This window comes from Eutrigla gurnardus, assembly GCF_963514095.1.
Source record: "Eutrigla gurnardus genome assembly, chromosome: 6".
Lineage (NCBI taxonomy): Eukaryota > Metazoa > Chordata > Actinopteri > Perciformes > Triglidae > Eutrigla > Eutrigla gurnardus.
In genome coordinates, this window is record NC_139920.1 from 9,991,077 (window position 1) to 10,007,217 (window position 16,141).

Consider the following 16,141-nt stretch of genomic DNA (forward strand, 5'->3'; position numbering starts at 1 on the left):
TGTCTGTCACCTTTCTTTTCTTCACAACCAGGGAACGGGACTTGGCAGGCTTGAAGTCCAGTTGATGAGATGCTCAAGTCCTTGTAGGATCCAAATGCAGCCTGTTATAGATAAATACCAAACACAACCAAATACAGAAACACACTGCAAATACACTTAACGCAACCAAATACGGAATAATTACCCTATATTTGTTTCTGTATTTGATTGTGTTTCCTGTATTTAAATGTTTTTAAATGCTGCATTTGTATTGTCGGATTGATGAAGATGTTTTCTTACTTTGCTGTGCGCTGAGTTCTCATGGCTCATGTTATATAGGACCATAATCAAAATGCTCCATTATTAAAATGGTTAGCAACATGATCTGTATTCTAATAAACTATTATGAATGAGAAGTTCACTTCAGACTGAAAATCTGAGTCAATAATTCCCCATGAGGTCTATCTGACTGAATTCTAAAATCACTGTGAGTGTGTGGATTATTTTATTATTTTCATATTATATATATATACATATATATACATTCTTGTCGCCCTTTCCTTGACAACCTGTTACTTAATTGTACAATAAAGATGCTTTTGTCCCTGTCAGGATCCTGATGACTCAATTTGAAATAAATATCATTGGTCTCATGACAATGATAAACCATGAGAGTTTTAATTTTTCTCAAAATATATAAATATTATTATTATTTATATGTTTATACCAGGGTGTGTGTTTGTGTGTGTGTGTGTGTGTGGAAGAAGAGGGAGAAGTGAGACAACCTGAGTGGTTGAATCAGACAAGAAGGAAAGGACTGCAGAAGTTAATAAAGGGGTGGGCAACACCGGAGGTTGGTTTCCTATATCCTAATGTCCTCCTCAAAGGGTTCCAACAGAGATTCCTGGTCCTCTCTGGCTAATGAGAACAAATGTTTTTCAGTTTCAAGTAACTTTTTCAAGTTGAATTGGAATGAAAATTGCAACGAAAATTTAATAATAAACTAAACATTTCAATTGTACAGTTTCTACCTACAATTCCTGAATTGCTCGTTTATTAAATGTAAACACAATGCAAACGTGTCTGTAAGTATTATAACTAATTATTCGATAAAATGATATTATGTGTTCTAAAACTGTAACTGTCACTGCTCCCTGTCCTACTGCTTTAGCTGCTAAAAACCTTGTTGTCAATGGTCATACTGGTCTTAAGTTACTGGAAAGAATAATAATGGCAAGCAAGAAAGAGATGACTCTAAATTGAACTGAACTCAGGTTGTTACTTCGGTTCGCAGTAGCTCTATATAGACAGCAGTGGCGCTAGTGGACCAGGAGACTCATGTTAACACCATAGAACAAGACGGGCTACTTCGGACCAACATCGGCTTCCGGTTTACGTTGCGGGGGCAATTCAATTGTGTTTTTTTTCTCCGGTCAATTTTATAAACCATTTAGTGTAACATAAATCGAGCTGACTGATCTCTGGACTATATTTTCAGCTTCAGCGGGTTCGCTGTAACTGAAGATAAACATGGATATCCCCAACGCCCCCGAAGGTGAACATACGCTTCTATGGATGCCATTGCACGTTAGCTAGCTAGCTGCCATGCTACCTGGAGCTATGAACACAATATGCGATTATATTTAGCATCTAGGCCAACGTCACCAACATCAGTAGCTTCATATGGATCAAACAGGCCTTTGTGTAAGAGCAATGAGTCAATCTTAGAATTGTATCGTAACCGCAAGCTAACGTTAGCATTGTATGCTAACGTGAGTTTGTTATATTTAACGCTAGCTAACTCCTGCGGCTAACTTACTTACTTTTCATATTTGGTGTCTTTTTCAGACTCTCAATGAGTCATATTAAAATTGTGGTTAGTCAAGTAACGTTAAGCTAGCTAACGTAGAAATGCCTTTTTATTGACTGTCACGTTATGTGACCCATCCTTCAGTCTGTGTTGTGTATTAGTGCAGACTATTTCTGCTCAGACTGACTCCCCTCCACGAATATCTCTGTGTAAACAAAACGCCTCTTTAGAGTTTCTGAAAGTGGACTCAAGTAACAGCAATCTAAACTAAAAACACACACACAATGTAGATTTTTCTGTTCTCAATAACCTTTTTAACCACCCAGATCTTTGCTAATCACAACATAGATGATACTGTAGCCACAAGTGACATGTCCTTGTTCAATTTGAATAACATGAACCAAAATCGGAAACATTTCAGTTGTATTTGTTGTTGTATATTCATGTTGCTTCATATTAATGTAGATTTTCATTTTTAAAAAGGAAGGAGTCCTACTCTATTATCTAGCAGTATTTAGGATGCTACTTTTATTCGGACTGTTACTAAAACACCTTCAAAACAGGTTAATGTAGTAAACAATCTCCTATTGTTTTGTTTGTCTTTCAGCAAAGCTACTAAGTTGTGTAACTGGAATATAATGATGCTACATAATCTAAACCTGTCAGAAAAGAGCAAGTTATTATAATTTCTATCGATTTTGTGTTTGTTTGTTTGTTTGTCTGTCATAACTTTCTGATGTATCACCACCTGCCTCAGCTCTGACTCGGTTTGTTTCCCCTTTTTTTCTGGTGCAGATCAAGAACTGAGGAATGTCATCGACAAGCTGGCCCAGTTTGTTTCTCGGAACGGGCCAGAGTTTGAAAAGATGACAATGGAGAAACAGAAGGACAACCCTAAATTCTCCTTCCTCTTTGGGGGAGATTACTTCAGCTACTACAAGTGCAAGCTTGCTATGGAGCAACAGCAGCGTATGTCACTTTTACCCATTTAGGGGCTGGTTAGTTAGCTCGGGCACCATATATGTTGCCTGACTCCAGATCAGTCCAATAGCAAAATACAACTGCAATAGCTGAGTTTCAAAAGTAGGGGGCAGTCACTATGTATGTTTATATATGTGGAATTCAAATATTTTTACTAAAATGTCAAGTTTAACTGAATATGTCAATAAATCATACAGATGGTTTAGCTAGCGGGAGGTAACATCTGGACTCTGGGTAGCAGCCAGGAGGGGTCAAATCACAGGAACGACGAACGTTAGATACATGCATATCTATGCTGGTTGCCAGTTGTCCCTCATGCGTTAAAGCATAACGTACTGCAAATAAATATGTCAGAAATCATAGAGGTGCACCAGTGATGAAGGCACGATTAGATTTGTCCTCTGTGTGGCTGGTCTCAGGTTATGACGCCGTTATGGTGAATCTTCTGCAGCTGTAACTTACCTTCTGTCCTCGGACAGACACATGCAGTCACAGGTCCCAATAAATGATTACGCATCTTGGCGCCAAGAGAAAGTGGAAAATCAAAGGGAGGACTAGTGGGAGAATAAATGCTATGCAGATTGAATTGACTAAGGTAGCTGATACAAGGGAAAGAAAACAGGATTAAGTCATTCTTGTTTATTGACTGTAGCATTCTGTATTTATTAGTTTTGACTCATCACTTTGATTTGATTGTGTAGAGGAAGTTCCAGCACTCCCTGTCTGATGACTAGATGATTCCATTAAAAGCACAGTGTTGTGCAGTGTTGCATAGCGTTTCTCTGTTGTGTGATACCTCTGAAATGCATCACTGTGTTACTGTTGGTTTCTCTCCCCTTAGATCCCTCCAGCCACGATGGGGAGGAATATAATCCTGACGGTATTTATTTGGAGCCAGATTTGTCAGACATGTTTAAAATTCCAGTCGCAAAATCACATTTTGTTTTTGCACATTTTTGCTGGACATGATCACATTTTTGTTTGTAAGCTTTTTTGCTTTTTTTTCAGTTGCATAATTTTCGTTTGTTTAATTTTTTTTTTAAAGTTGGACTGAAGATGTCTATAGCTTCTTGATGGTACTCATAAAAAAATATGCTTAGTCCTCCATTTTTAAACTATCAGGCTTGAGGAGACCTGGTTACATGTCTTTTTTACACACGTATACTAGTGTATCAGAGATACTAGTATCTGAAACACTATCTGACACATTAGTATCTGAGACAGTATCTGTGACACTAGTATCAGAGACACTCGTATCGGAGACACTCGTATCTGAGACACTCGTATCTGAGACACTAGTATCTAAGATGCTCGTATCTGACACACTAGTATCTGACACAGTATCTGTGACACTAGTAACTGAGACACTCGTATCAGAGACACTCGTATTAGAGACACTAGTATCAGAGACACTAGTATCTGTGACACTAGTATTAGAGACACTAGTATAAGAGACACTAGTATATGAGACATTAGTATCTGTGACAGTAGTATAAGAGACACTAGTATATGAGACACTAGTATATGAGACATTAGTATCTGTGACACTCGTATCAGAGACACTAGTATCAGAGACACTAGTATATCAGACATTAGTATCTGTGACACTCGTATCAGAGACACTAGTATATGAGACAGTATCTGTGACACTAGTATAAGAGACACTAGTATATGAGACACTAGTATATGAGACATTAGTATCTGTGACACTCGTATCAGAGACACTAGTATATGAGACACTAGTATCAGAGACATTAGTATCTGTGACACTAGTATAAGAGACACTAGTATATGAGACATTAGTATATGAGACATTAGTATCTGTGACACTAGTATATCAGACATTAGTATCTGTGACACTCGTATCAGAGACACTAGTATATGAGACAGTATCTGTGACACTAGTATAAGAGACACTAGTATATGAGACACTAGTATATGAGACATTAGTATCTGTGACACTCGTATCAGAGACACTAGTATATGAGACATTAGTATCTGTGACACTAGTATAAGAGACACTAGTATATGAGACACTAGTATATGAGACATTAGTATCTGTGACACTCGTATCAGAGACACTAGTATCTGTGACACTAGTATAAGAAACACTAGTATCAGAGACACTAGTATCAGAGACACTAGTATCAGGGACACTAGTATCAGGGACACTAGTATCAGGGACACTAGTATCAGGGACACTCGTATATGAGACACTAGTATATGAGACACTAATATCAGAGACACTCGTATCAGAGACACTAGTGTATGAGACACTAGTATCTGTGACACTAGCATCAGAGACACTAGTATCAGAGACACTAGTATCTGTGACACTCGTATCAGAGACACTAGTATCTGTGACACTAGTATAAGAGACACTAGTATCGGAGACACTAGCATCAGAGACACTAGTATTAGAGACACTAGTATATGAGACACTAGTATCTGTGACACTAGTATCTGTGACACTCGTATAAGAGACACTAGTATCGGAGACACTAGCATCAGAGACACTAGTATCTGTGACACTCGTATCAGAGACACTAGTATCGATGCTAGTATGTAGTAGTAGTAGTTTGATGCTTATTGCAAGTTCGGTCTTTGTACTTCAAATGTTTTATCTGCTGTTGCATCTCTTTAATGAAAACATTTTAGTGTAACTTTATATTATGATGAACATCACCAGCAGTGACGCACCATCATCAGCCCTCCTAGCTTCAACTCCACAGTCACAGTTTCACTAAACCTCCACACAGATTTTTCATATTCTCTGCTTCTATTTTTGCAGAACTGTACAATCCGGGAGCCAAAGACGTGATTGACCTCCCTCCTCCACCGATGGCGATGATTGCTCCACCTCCGATTGCTCCTATTGCTCCGCCTGCTGCACCTTCGCTGGAGGAGCTCATCCAGCAGAGCCAATGGAATCTGCAGCAGCAGGAGCAGCATCTCCACACATTGAGACAGGTACAGAGAAAGACCTCCACCCTCCCTCGATTCATGTCGCTCTTTACTAGTTTCTGATGCTCTTTCAGGGAGGGCGAGTAGACAGATATGGAGCCTGAATTAGACGACAGGCAGCAACCTATAACGCAGTGTGATTGTATTGTATTAATGGTGTACCTGTACTGTATGTACCGATAGGTAATGGAACAAGATATGAAGTTAGGGACCTTAAAAAAAAATGTAGGTCAGGCCTGTTCAACTCACGGCCCGTGAGCCAAATTCTGTTTACAAATAAATCAAATTGGAAAAACCTCAAAATAAAAATACTTACAAATAATGGATTTTTTGCCACAATAAATCCTTCATTTCTCCCACAGTGAAAATCAAATTCATAAATGATAATGTTGGCATCTGAAAGGGGTTGAATTTAAATGCATACAGAAGAGTAAAACAGACAATCCACTTTACAACGCGCACACACACACACACACACACACACACACACACACACACACACACACACACACACACACACACACACACACACACACACACACACACACACACACACACACACACACATGGTGCAGAGCTGCCATGCAAGGCGCTGGCCTGCCTGTTGGGAGCAGCATGGGGTTCAGTGTTGAGTTAGTTGTTTTGATTAATGGACCTGGTCGTACCTCCTGAGCCACAGCTGCTGGTCTTTGTTTCCTTCCTGTTGGCTTCTGTCATACTTGATGACATGAACAGTGGCAGGAAGTTTGATGGTTTTCTTTCTCTAGGAACAAGTGACAGCAGCCATAGCTCTGGCTACGGAACAGCAGACCCAGAAACTGCTGATGGAAACCCAGCTGGACATCACAGAGTTTGACAACCTGCTGCAACCAATTATAGACACCTGCACCAAAGATGCCATCTCTGTAAGGCTGCCATACATTCAATACACACAATAATAATATTAATAGTAATAATAATAAAATTAAAAAAACTCACTCGTGTGTTTGTCTTCCTGTCAGGCTGGTAAAAACTGGATGTTCACCAACGCCAAGTCTCCACCACACTGTGAACTGATGACATCACACCTTCGCAACCGCATCGCTACTGATGCAGCGCATTTTGAGCTCCGCCTACATCTCATCTATTTAACCAATGATGTTCTCCATCACTGGTATGCCACCTTAAATACTTTACTCAACAAGCTTGTTGTGTTTATTGAATGTAGATGATGTACAATGAAACTGATGAAATTTAACATTTACAAACAAAAATAAAACCACATTCATTTTGAGAAAGTTAAAAAAATAAAGCAAATATTTGCTGCTTTTCTCATTTAATATTGAAAACTGAAAATCTTTACAATTTAGACTGTTGGAAGCAGTAGCAGTGTTTTTTTTAAAACCTGACTATTTTTTCTTATATATATATATATATATATATATATATATATATATATATACAAACACACACACACACACAGCTGTCGGTGTATTCCTTCTTGATTCCTTCTTGTAACATGTGTTTATATGTGCGTTTACAGCCAGCGGAAGCAGCAGAAGGATTTGTTGGCAGCGCTGCAGAAGGTTGTGGTTCCCATCTACTGCACCAGTTTTCTGGCTGTAGAGGAAGAGAAGCAGCAGAAGATCACCAGGGTAAAACACATCAGCAACACCATCATAACATTTACATCATAGGACACTACTCTCTCCTTTATTCCAGGAGAATTATAATAACATTTCATATTGACGTGAAGGGAATTGGATCAGTTCTTTATTTGAGTTGGTGCTTGTTTTTGTCAGTGCATGTGGTTGTGGTATGTAGAGAGTGCTGTTTTTACTATGTATTCAAAGGGTAATGAATAAGACAGAAGTGTCAAACACATACTGTATATATAACAGTACTGCAGTCTACCTCTAATATTCATTCATAAAATTTCACAGCTTTGGGGAATAAAACTGACTCAGCACTTCCTGCTTGTTGTGCATTTCATTTATTGAATTGCAAACCTTGTTCTCCCTCAATTATTTTTCTCTGATTATACTCATCTGCTTCCCAGTTGTTGCAGTTGTGGGAGAAGAATGGCTACTTTGACGACGAGACCATCCAGCAGCTCCAGAACCCAGCACTGGGCCTCGGCCAGTACCAAGTGAGTAGAAGAAGACTGTAGGCTCTACTTAGACTAGATGACCCATTAATATATTTACCTATTAATCCATTAAAGCGATGGTCTACGATTTGGAATACAAAAAAAATCCATTCAGTCTATCAGCCGTAGGCTTGCGTAGAAATTGACCAATGGGAGCCATTCTTCCGGAAGGCTCCCATTGGCTCGCTTTTTTCAAATCTGTCTGAAGCTCAACTGATTTTCAGAATGTAGACCACAGCTTTAATATTATGGTGCGTTCCAGTTGTACTCGGAAATCGGGATATCCGAGCTCCGAGTCGGAAATTCCACACAATCCACACAAGCCCGACTTGACATTTAAAGATGGCTGCCCCGGTTGTAAACAGTAACGTTACTGATGACCGATCAAAGGGCGATCGGTACTTTTTGTAAACAATGAAATACGTAGAAAGACTTTGTGTTTTCTCTTAATCCACCGTGTTTGCAGGTTGCAGAAGGACCGCATATTTGTCCAGAAGGTGTTTATATTCGGACAAGGCAAGCGCGAGAATAACTTTTGTAGATGTAGCCATCTTGCTTCCTCTTCCGTTTTTGGCCGTTGGCTACTTTTTCCGACTTTGTAACTGAAACGCTGATAACTCGGGCGTGACGTCATTCCCAGCTCCGGCTTCCGACTTCCGAGGTAAATGGAACGCACCATTAGACCAGGTGTGTTTGGATTTGTGGTGAAGACATTGTGGGGTTACTCACTAGTAAGACTGAAGAGACCATTCACATTTGTGCCCTGTTACTGACATTATGTCTCAGGCCTTTAGGCAGCATCGCAGTGTTTCCATGGCAACATGCAGCCAAGGAATCCATTCAATGGAGGAAAGGACTTCCACAAACACCTGTTTAATTTATTGACTCTCAGTAATTTCAGCATCTCTCCTTTATTTTTTATTTTGCTTTTCTGTCCTGTCCATCTCTTCCAACCATGTATCCACACGTAACCCACCTAGTACATCAAAATTCTGCTTGTTGTTTTATTTTCATTTATTTGGTAGCTTGGTGCTTTCAGAGGACCCAGCCTCTGCTTCCTCTTGATCCTTTTAAAGGGGATGAGAAGAGCTTGTGTGATTGGTTATTACTGAATTTCCACCTGCGGATCTTTCTTACTCTGACTTATAATGTATTCAGTCTCTCTTCCATGTTATGCAAACTACACCTGGTTCGTGCTAATGCCAGTGCTGGCCAAGCTCCTTTATGTGTAAACCTGGAGTTTTAAATTGAACTGTTTTGTGGTTTGAACTCACTAATAACCTGTAACAACCTCCGTCCCTCTCTGTCAGGCGTCTCTGATAACAGAGTATGCTGCCGTGGTGCAGCCAATCCAGCTGGCCTTCCAGCAGCAGATCCAGTCTCTGAAGTCCCAGCATGAAGAGTTTGTTAGCAGCTTGAAGCAGCAGCCGCAGTCTGCCGCTGTAGCACAGCTGGCTGAGCCTGAGAAGGCCCCAGCTATGACCCCGAAGGCTGGTGAGAACACACTCACTTAACCAAACCGGAGGCACATACATGAAGGGGGGGCGAGACAAAAAAATAAACAATAGAATATACATTTTTTTATCTAACTTTTATTCATGCAGGGAGACCTTACGATTCACGATCATCTCATTTAAAATGATTTGATTGTTTTTCACTAAATAGGATGTTCACTAAAAATATTTTTCTTAACAAAATATAAAGTGATAGCAGTGTGTTTAGATGCCATTAGTTTTAAACATGTTTTGATGATTCCCAGGATAATCATTCTATGAAATGTCAGATGTGTTTTTTATATCAAGTTACTGTACATTAATACAGAGCAATCACACTCTACTTCAACTTTAAACTTGCTATCAAAGAAGAAACATTCAGTCAACTCTTCCTCAACAGTTTTGTTTGATCTGGTCCTGTTGGGTTTTTCTGGTTTTTGTTTAAGCTCTGAGACAGGCAGGTACATGTATGTTTGTGCTCTAATGTGATGGTGTGTGTTGTGTGCAGGTGATGTGAAGCCTCCCATGTCAGTTCTTCCTCCAGGAGAATTTGAGGGAACGTCTTCCAGACCTCAGGACCCCAGCAACCCCAGTGGACCCTCAGATATCCCCTCTAACAAGCCTGGGTGGTACGACTCCCAGCACATGAGCCCCTGGACCCCAAACCAGCCGGTGTGTGTGCAAACTTTCTCTGTTTGACCTGCAGCAGCTCAGTAGCAGCCAGAATAGGGATGTGACCATATGAGATTTTATTGTGGATTGTGATAAAGACACTCACAATAAGTGAGTTTACATTTGAATATTTAGTTTACAAGTGAGATACAAAACATCTTGGTGAAGCCTTTTCGGTTCAGCAGATGCACATTTTTCATGGTGGCTTTTGGAAGTGGTGAATCATTTCCAGCTGTTATGTATTTACTTCTAAACTATAAATGGTCAAATGAGCAAAGGGAGAGCCTTGGAGTTTCCGTGTGTGATAAAGAGTGATACTCCCCCTGCCCTCGTCCTGCTGTCACACTCTCCTACATGAATCTGTACACGACTCAGCCTGTAAAAGTTCCCATCATGCTCTTCTCTTGTGCTCCTCTGTGTTCACTGATGCAGTTAAAACTAAATGAACTGTGATTCAACTGGAAAAATGCAGTTGGAATGATTGAGCTTCTCTACTGATGCTTCAAATCATCTGCAACCTGCGCCCCCCCCCCCCCCGTTTGCCCAGCAGTCCTTGCTCTGCGTTTGTGCAGTGAGTGTTTGTGTGACCTCAGGCCTGACTCTCTCTCTGACTCCTTCCTCAGCCTCCTTTTGACCCAAACCAGCCGCCCCCTCCCTGCCCTCCGTGGAACAGCCATGAGGGGATGTGGAATGACCAGAGGGACCCAGGAAACTGGAGCGGGGGTCCACCCAGAGAGGGAGGCCCCTGGAGCGGTCCAGGTGGGTCTGACCCAGGCCCTCCATCTTGGAACTCATATGACCAGCAGCCGCCGTGGGGGAACCAGCCTGACCAGCCTCCGTGGGGCCAGAGGGAGCCCCCATTCCCTCCACGCATGCAGGCATGTGGTGGACAATCCGTGTGCTTTGACTTATTTGACAATTTTTTTAAATGAGTTTTCCTTTGTGTAATCTACATTTACAACCTGGAACTACATACGTGTAGCTGCTCATTTACATGACCTTTGTTCAATTTGGGTTTTTACAGAGACCTCCCCATTTCAGAGGGCCCTTCCCTCCTCACCAGCAGCCCCCTCCTTTCAACCAGCCCCCACCGCCACCACACAACTTTGGGCGCTTTGCGCCACGCTTCATGCAGGACGACTTTCCTCCCAGACACCACTATGACAGGCCGCCATACCAGGCCCCACACCACTTTGACTACGCTCAGGGAGATTATCCCGGAGGTAACTGATCAGTAGTTGGATTTAAATGCTTCTGTAAAGCTCCTGTAGTTGTATTAATGTACGTTTCTCCTGTTTGCCAGACATGCCACCAGGTCCTCCCCACCACCACCCCAATCAGAGGCTCCCTCCCCCGAGTATGGGGGCCGAACATCCTCCCTGGGGTGGAGGTGGTGGTGGAGGTGGAGGAGGAGGAGGAGGAGGAGGAGGAGGAGGTGGTGGTGGAGGTGGAGGCGGAGGTGGAGGCGGAGGCGGGGGTGGAGGTGGAGGCGGAGGTGGAGGTGGAGGCGGAGGCCAGCACCAGGACTTCGGCCCACCCCCACACGGCTTCAACGGCCATTCACCCCACATGCGTCATCGGCAGCATCCAGTGCAAGATGACCCAAGTCTGGTGCCCAACGTACCCTACTTCGACCTTCCAGCTGGTCTCATGGCTCCGCTGGTCAAAGTAAGTCACCTGCTGCTGATAGAGGGCCACGGGCATTATGTTTAAATAGACTGCACAAATAATGACGTCAGAATCTTTTCCCAACCAAACGGTGAACAAATGAGCTATCGCCATATCGATGGTATCAAACGACGATGACGACGTACTCAGCTGATGATGAAAACATGATGAAGTAGAGCTGTACTCAATCATTGGAAGTTTTATTCATAATGTTGACAATCAAATTATGATAAAGATCTTACAGGAATATTACCTTCCACCTTCTCTTCAACACCCACAAGTCAACATTTATTTAAAACATGTATTTGGTAAGATGTTTCCAAAATTCACAATATGTGTTTATCCAACTAAATATTCTGCTCCTATCCATATTTGTTGTTGTTTCAGTCTTTCAAAATACACATTTCATTGTGGCAAAAACAGCTTACTCTCCTGCAGCATCTTATATCTTTTATTCATTTTCTGAAAGAAAGGTGTGAGGAAAGTTCATGATGTGACTGTGGGGAAAAACACTGAAAAACAAGAAAGCCGTCATGATTGAGGAGAAAAAACTGATGCAGCTCTGCCACAGTAGATTACACAGTAATCGCACGCTTGGAAAACTGTAGAAATGACCAAATAGTTTATGATAATGGAAAAGGCCACAGTACGGTAGAACATAGAACAAACTGGTTTAGCAGTAATACCTGCATGTCTCACCATCCTCTTTGTGTCTGCTGCTCAGCTGGAGGACTGTGATTACAAACCTCTGGACCCTAAAGACATCCGGCTGCCGCCCCCCATGCCTCCTAGTGACCGCCTGCTAGCTGCTGTGGAGGCTTTCTACAGCCCTCCGTCACATGATCGGCCCAGGAACAGGTACGCACACCTTCACTGTGTCTGGAAGACAAATCAGACGGACAGGAAGATTTGGGGAATCCGTCAGAATACATCCTTTACGTAGCTGTTGAAATAAAGACAGCTGTCATTTCACTGTGTCTGAATACATTGCTGTTCAGATTTATTCTGAATGTGGAATGGTGGCTAACCTGCAGTAAAACACATTCAAATCGTCCGTTTGTTAGTGACAGATTTGATCAACAATGGACCAGTTTGTAGTTCTGTTACTCGTATCTGCTGTGTTTGTTAGGATTTAAATATAAAGTAGTTTAAACACTATCAGTTGGTAGCAACAGAACAGCATGAAACCCTGAGATTATTCTCAGTAGCTGTGCAGCAGCGCTGTTGGCTTCTTGCTGCTCACTGTCTGTCTGTCTACCTACCTACCTACCAGTGAAGGCTGGGAGCAGAACGGCCTCTACGAGTTCTTCAGGGCCAAGATGAGAGCCAGGAGGAAAAAGGGACAAGAGAAACGCAACAGGTGAGCTTCCTCTTCATATTCACAGCTTCAGGCTTGTGTTTGTCTGTCAGAATGAGCTTTCCGGTTACAGTCCAGATGCTACTGGACCCAGCAAGATACCACATCTTCACACCTTTGTGGGGCCGATGTCACTGTGAATTTCACCTAGGCGTGGGCAATATGGCCCTAAAAGAATATCGCAATATTTCAGGGTATTTAGGCGATATACGACATATTTGACGATATGACAAAATACTGAAAAATTGGTTGTTGTTCATTTCAACAACATACAATTGCAACAAAATAAAGTGTTATCCTTTTATTTGTCAGGGTAAATGTAACAGTTTACCCTGACTGAAATATTCAGTAAAAACTAAAAAATATATATATATTGCTCAGTTAAGTTTCAGTTTAGTCAGTAGTCACTTTAGTTTGTAGACGGCATTAACTCACTTTCAGCCATGTTTGTTTTCACGCATGCTTGTTGAATGTTGTTGAGCTGCGTGAGTTGAGCTGCATGACGCATATGAGCGAACGTCCGCAGCATAACGGTGTGATGGTATTATCGTGAAGGATATGATATGGCCCCCCCCTCACCCTCCATGGCTCTCCTCTCTCCAGCGGGCGAGGAGGCAGTCGCTCCAGGAGTCAGTCTCGCAGCAGAGGGAGATCTTCATCGTGCTCCAGCTCTCGCTCCTCCAAGTCCTCCAGGTCTCGGTCCCGCTCATCTCGCTCCCAGTCCCGCAGCCGCTCCCGCTCCTACTCACGATCCAGGTCTGCGTGCGCGCACACACACACACACACACACACACACACACACACACACACACACACACACACACACTTCACACTCAGAATGCATGCTTCTATGCATATATATTCCCTTTATGGGCTTTCTTCACCTTTCTCCTTTTTAGGTCCAGGAGCAGATCCAGGTCATCTCGGAGTCACTCTCGATCCAGATCCAGATCACGTTCACGATCCCCCACCAAGAAACGCCATAGCTCCAAAACCCAGGGCTCCCCCACTCTGTGAGTCCCCAAGCTTCATGGATTAGATGTTTTAATGCTCATCACTGTAGCATAGATGACCCCCTCTCCTCCTCTCTACAGGTCCACATCGGGGCTCGGTGCCCCCGCCTCCAAACCGCCTATAGATAACAGGCTGGGGGAGGAAAACAAGGGCCATCAGCTGCTGATGAAGATGGGTATGATGCAGAATATTTAATTCCATCCTGACATGTACAGGCTGTGTTTGGGAAGGTCAACTTTTCCTTCTCTCGTCTCTGTGTGATCCTGTCTGCTCTAGGCTGGAGTGGTTCAGGTGGTTTGGGGGCCAAAGAACAGGGCATCCAGGACCCCATCAAAGGAGGGGACATCAGGGACAAGTGGGACCAGTATAAAGGTGTGGGGGTGTCACTGGACGACCCTTACGAGAACTATCGCAGGAACAAGAGCTACAACTTTGTGGCCCGTATGAAGGCGCGAGAGGAAGGTACATGACCTTTACACTTACATATACAAGTATTGTTACACTTGTAATGTTCTTTTAAGAACTAGACATTTACGTTTAAGAGTTAATGAAGAGAGAACTCAGAGAAACATAGCGGGATTCACCTCATCTTTGATGTCATTTTGATGATTAATAGTTCTTTACAGTACATCTTGTTTCTTTTCCTGATTCAGTCAATCGGGAACCTCAGGAGCCCCCTCCAACCGAGTGATGGCATCAAACAAGTCTGATTCAGCAGTCCCTCATCCTCGTCTTTCATCAGAAACCAGAGTGACGATGCTTTAGTGAAGCTTGTGAAGCATGGCGAAGCATAAAGTATCATATTTTCAGGTGGAGAAGGCAGCATGAACACTAGCAACAGTGCAGAACCACGACAAAACTACTCCGCAGTACACTGGAGCGTCACTCGCTCTTTCACTGGCAATGATTGGGATTCATCATCAGTCTCTAAATGAATGTGTATTCAGACCTTTTTTTTTAAGATAGCTGCAGAAAAAATTGTGATGAATAGTTAAACACTGAGAATATGAAGAAGTGAAATTCTTTTGACAGAACATACACATTTTACATTTGTACACCCATTATTTCCACTCTTCTCTTTGAAGTTACATAAAGGATCAGTTAACACAAATCAGAAAATTGAATTAAAGTTTTATTTGCATGGGACTTTGAAAACTATATTTTTGAAAAAACGTTCTTTAAAAAACCTCAACAGCAGCGTTTTGTTCCAGAAATGATGCCCACTCTCTCAACCACATGTCTGCTGCTGAATAAATTGTCATAAATGAAAACTCACTATGGTGATCTTTTTTTCACACATTGTAGAGACTTAACCTAAATAAACAGAATCTGTCTCACAAATGGGCCTTTTCTTTCATTGCATGTAACTATTGATGTAAAGTGCATCGTTTGTTGCATCACTTAAGTACCTTAAACTTCTGGTTGTAAAGTGGTTGTATAGAAGTCTATGAGAAAAGTACTTCTCTTGATGTATTATTTCAGTAAACATTGTAAACATGAGTTTATGGTCTCAGTCTCTAGTTTCAATTCATCAATACAGCATGATGTTCATTTATTTAATTATGGTCCATTTAGTCAAATATGGCTACCTGATTGAAAGGTCGCTACCAAAGACTCACTACCAATCAGTTAGCTACTAAGATGATTTAACACGTAGATGTAACATTGTCCTTGAATTATGAAGCTCACTTTGTTTACAGCTTCACACCAGAAGTCGGATGGATCCAGATCCAATAAGGGTGCTGCTCGGGGTGCCACTCTGCTGCTTGTGTTCGTCAGAGCCACCCCTTGCTCCTCCACAGTCCAAATATGGTCACTTCCTTCACTGGTTGCTAGCGTTCAAGATGGCAACGGCCAAAAAGCTGAACTCAAGGCTTCAAAACCGTAGTCCAGAAACCAATGGTTGACGAAGTAATGGAGAATTACAACATGCTTAGAAGAAGTTCCTGTGGGAAATGTGCTATACGCCTACTGTATTTCTAACAAGACCTTGATGTGTCGGCCTCCCTTTCCTAATCTCACAGCTGTGAGCTTAGTTTATTGGCCAGCAGGAATAAAGACTGGTTAAAGATATT

The 16,141-nt window shown here is 42.1% G+C and overlaps 1 protein-coding gene across 1 annotated transcript; it reads left to right on the top strand.

The window, feature by feature from the left end:
* Window positions 1–1,364: 1,364 nt before the first annotated feature.
* On the top strand, window positions 1,365–16,035 carry cherp (calcium homeostasis endoplasmic reticulum protein). The gene is made up of 21 exons (XM_084011627.1): window positions 1,365–1,534; window positions 2,585–2,758; window positions 3,612–3,650; window positions 5,562–5,740; window positions 6,502–6,639; window positions 6,736–6,887; window positions 7,257–7,368; window positions 7,773–7,862; window positions 9,173–9,356; window positions 9,864–10,027; window positions 10,651–10,905; window positions 11,052–11,250; window positions 11,331–11,411; window positions 11,535–11,695; window positions 12,420–12,553; window positions 12,969–13,055; window positions 13,656–13,808; window positions 13,952–14,065; window positions 14,147–14,241; window positions 14,343–14,528; window positions 14,720–16,035. Exons 1-21 carry the CDS (start codon window positions 1,510–1,512, stop codon window positions 14,755–14,757), a joined length of 2,760 nt encoding a protein of 919 aa, XP_083867753.1. The 5' UTR covers window positions 1,365–1,509; the 3' UTR covers window positions 14,758–16,035.
* Window positions 16,036–16,141: the final 106 nt, after the last annotated feature.